The sequence below is a fragment of the Rhagoletis pomonella genome, unplaced genomic scaffold, assembly GCF_013731165.1.
Source record: "Rhagoletis pomonella isolate Grant_MI unplaced genomic scaffold, Rhpom_1.0 Rhpom_scaffold_00009, whole genome shotgun sequence".
Lineage (NCBI taxonomy): Eukaryota > Metazoa > Arthropoda > Insecta > Diptera > Tephritidae > Rhagoletis > Rhagoletis pomonella.
In genome coordinates this window covers 40,479,209-40,481,892 of record NW_023458563.1, presented here as the reverse complement: position 1 = coordinate 40,481,892, position 2,684 = coordinate 40,479,209, and the positions used below count along the sequence as shown (strand labels likewise).

At 39.1% G+C, this 2,684-nt stretch overlaps 1 protein-coding gene across 1 annotated transcript; it reads left to right on the top strand.

Moving 5' to 3' along the window:
* Window positions 1–686: 686 nt before the first annotated feature.
* LOC118745788 lies at window positions 687–2,684 on the top strand. The gene is made up of 2 exons (XM_036479463.1): window positions 687–970; window positions 1,157–2,684. Exon 2 carries the CDS (start codon window positions 1,593–1,595, stop codon window positions 2,625–2,627), a length of 1,035 nt encoding a protein of 344 aa, XP_036335356.1. The 5' UTR covers window positions 687–970; window positions 1,157–1,592; the 3' UTR covers window positions 2,628–2,684.

Below are 2,684 nucleotides of genomic sequence, written 5' to 3'. Positions count from 1 at the left end.
ATATAAAAAATAAATTCAGATTTTGCCTGTCGCTATTCAAGTGGATGCAAGTGTATGTATATAAGTATATATATATAATTCAGACGCATAAATTAATAAGTTTATTTTATTATTATAATAAGTTCTTTTTGATGCACTCAAATTTAAACAAATTTATATAATCTCTTTAATTTACAAAGTAATTTATAAATTTTACTAGCGGTACCCCGGCGTGCTTCTCTACACCAAATATTAAAAAATTAATGAAAAATCCTGGAATTTTTCTATATGAAGGTTTATCATTTGTTTTATTTCAAAATGTTTGATTCTTTATTTTAAATCATAACACTATGTAACAAGGTTTTTGTCCCTGGGTTGTAATTGTTATTTCCTAGTCAGTTAGGTCCCAAAAGTATAGAAAACAGCTATTGTCGCAAGATAACTTTGCTTTTGTGACCATGGCAGCGCTTATCTGCGTTTATTTTTATGCTTGTTTGTTGAAAACTGATACACGAGCGCATACAACTTGTTTTCTCTACATTTGTGTGTGTTAAAACTAGTGTTGGGCAGTACCGATTCCAAAAGTACTCAGTACTCGATGCTGAAAAGTATCGACAGTACCCGATGCTTAAAAGTATCGATACCAAAGTAGTAAATACACAAAAGTACTCGATACTGCCCAACACTAGTTAAAACAACAAAGTCGTCGCAATAAATTTTGCAACATTTTTGTGATTTATTGAGAGTTGTTTCTTATTTTATTACAGATAAATTCGTTCAAACATGGCTTCACGAGGCTGCAAGTATCCTGCAGATGCATTTTGTTATGTCTGCGGATATTTTATCAAAACAAGAGCGAATAAGTACTCTTTGGAAACAGGTTTTAAAATGAGCGAAGCTTACAATGCTTATTTCGGCATGCCTGTGGGTGATCAAGACAAATCCTGGGCACCTCATTTCGCGTGTGAAAACTGCAAAAGGACTTTGGAAGGTAAGACATTTTAAAACTATATTGCTTTGTTATGGGTAAAATAAATGTTTCTATTAACTTTTTTATTAGACAGGACTTTGGAAGGTAAGACATTTTAAAACTATATTGCTTTGTTATGGGTAAAATAAATGTTTCTATTAACTTTTTTATTAGACAGTACTTTTCTTTTCTAATTTTTTTTTTCAGGATGGTACAGAGGGGAAAAGAGAGCTATGAAGTTTGCTGTGCCAAGAGTTTGGAGAGAACCCACTGACCATTCAAGCAACTGCTTTTTCTGCATGGTGGACCCTTCCAAACGTCGGACTGGCAAAAAAGCAAGTCAAATCATGTATCCTGACATTCCTTCATCCATGGCTCCAGTTCCACACAGCTCTGACCGCCCCGTTCCTACTCCTCCAGAGAAAGAGCAGGTGGCTTCCTGTGAGAGCCCTGATTCCATGAGTGTGGAAGACAATGAAGGTGAAGGATTTAATTTACTAGCTGATAACAAAAACCCATACTATCCCAACCAAAAGGACATGAATGATTTGATCAGAGATCTTGGTCTAACCAAGTCCGATGCTGAACTTTTGACCTCCAGACTGATGCAGTGGAATTTGCTGGATCCTAGTGTTAAAGTCACATGTCAGAGCGTCACGAACTTTTTTCCAACTTCTTCATCAGCGAAGATGGGCTCTGCTTCTGCCACGACGTGACCGGTCTGTTCGAGGAAATCGGAATTGATTTCGAACCAAAAGAGTGGCGCCTCTTCATTGAAAGCTCATGCAAGAGTCTCAAAGCCGTGTTGCTTCACAATGGCAACAAGTATCCGTCTCTTCCTCTGGCGCATTCAGTATCTCTCAAAGAGAACTACGACAATGTCAAGAAAGTGCTGAACGCATTGAAGTATGAGCAATATGGCTGGGAAGTGATCGGAGATTTCAAAATAGTGACATTCTTAATGGGCCTGCAAGGCGGTTACACCAAGTTTCCTTGCTTTCTATGCCTGTGGGACAGCAGAAACGACAGTGCACACTACAGTAAGCGTGAATGGCCACAACGAACTGAATTCACAGTGGGGAGGAACAACGTCAAGTGGGAGCCCTTGGTGGACCCCCAGAAGGTACTGATGCCACCACTCCACATCAAACTGGGTCTTATAAGGCAATTCGTCAAAGCTATCGACAAAAATTCTTCAGCGTTCAAGTACCTACAAGACTTGTTCCCTAAGCTCTCTGAGGCGAAAGTTACAGCCGGTATCTTCGTTGGACCACAAATAAAGAAAATCTTCGAGTCTGAGGAATTCCCCAAGAAGCTCACTCGTGTTGAGAAAGCTGCTTGGATGAGTTTTATGTCAGTGGTACAGGGATTCCTAGGCAATCACAAAGCCGCAAACTGCGTGGAGCTGGTCGAAAGTCTGGTGGAGAACTACGGCAAAATGGGCTGCAGGATGTCTCTCAAACTCCATATTCTGGATGCACATCTTGACAAATTCAAGGAGAACATGGGATCATATTCAGAGGAGCAAGGCGAGCGCTTCCATCAGGATATAATGGAATTTGAGCGGCGATACCAAGGACAATACAATGAGAACATGATGGGAGATTACATTTGGGGATTGATTAGAGAAAGTGACTCGCAGTTTAAACGCAAATGTCGAAAAACCACCCGCTTCTGATTTACTTTTATGTTTTTGGTTTTCTGAAGTTTTAATAAAATTTAGTTTTGATTTATA

Bases quoted from the DNA above. Each gene is read 5' to 3' on its own strand.
- LOC118745788 (XM_036479463.1), top strand. From the start codon at position 1,593: ATGTCAGAGCGTCACGAACTTTTTTCCAACTTCTTCATCAGCGAAGAT.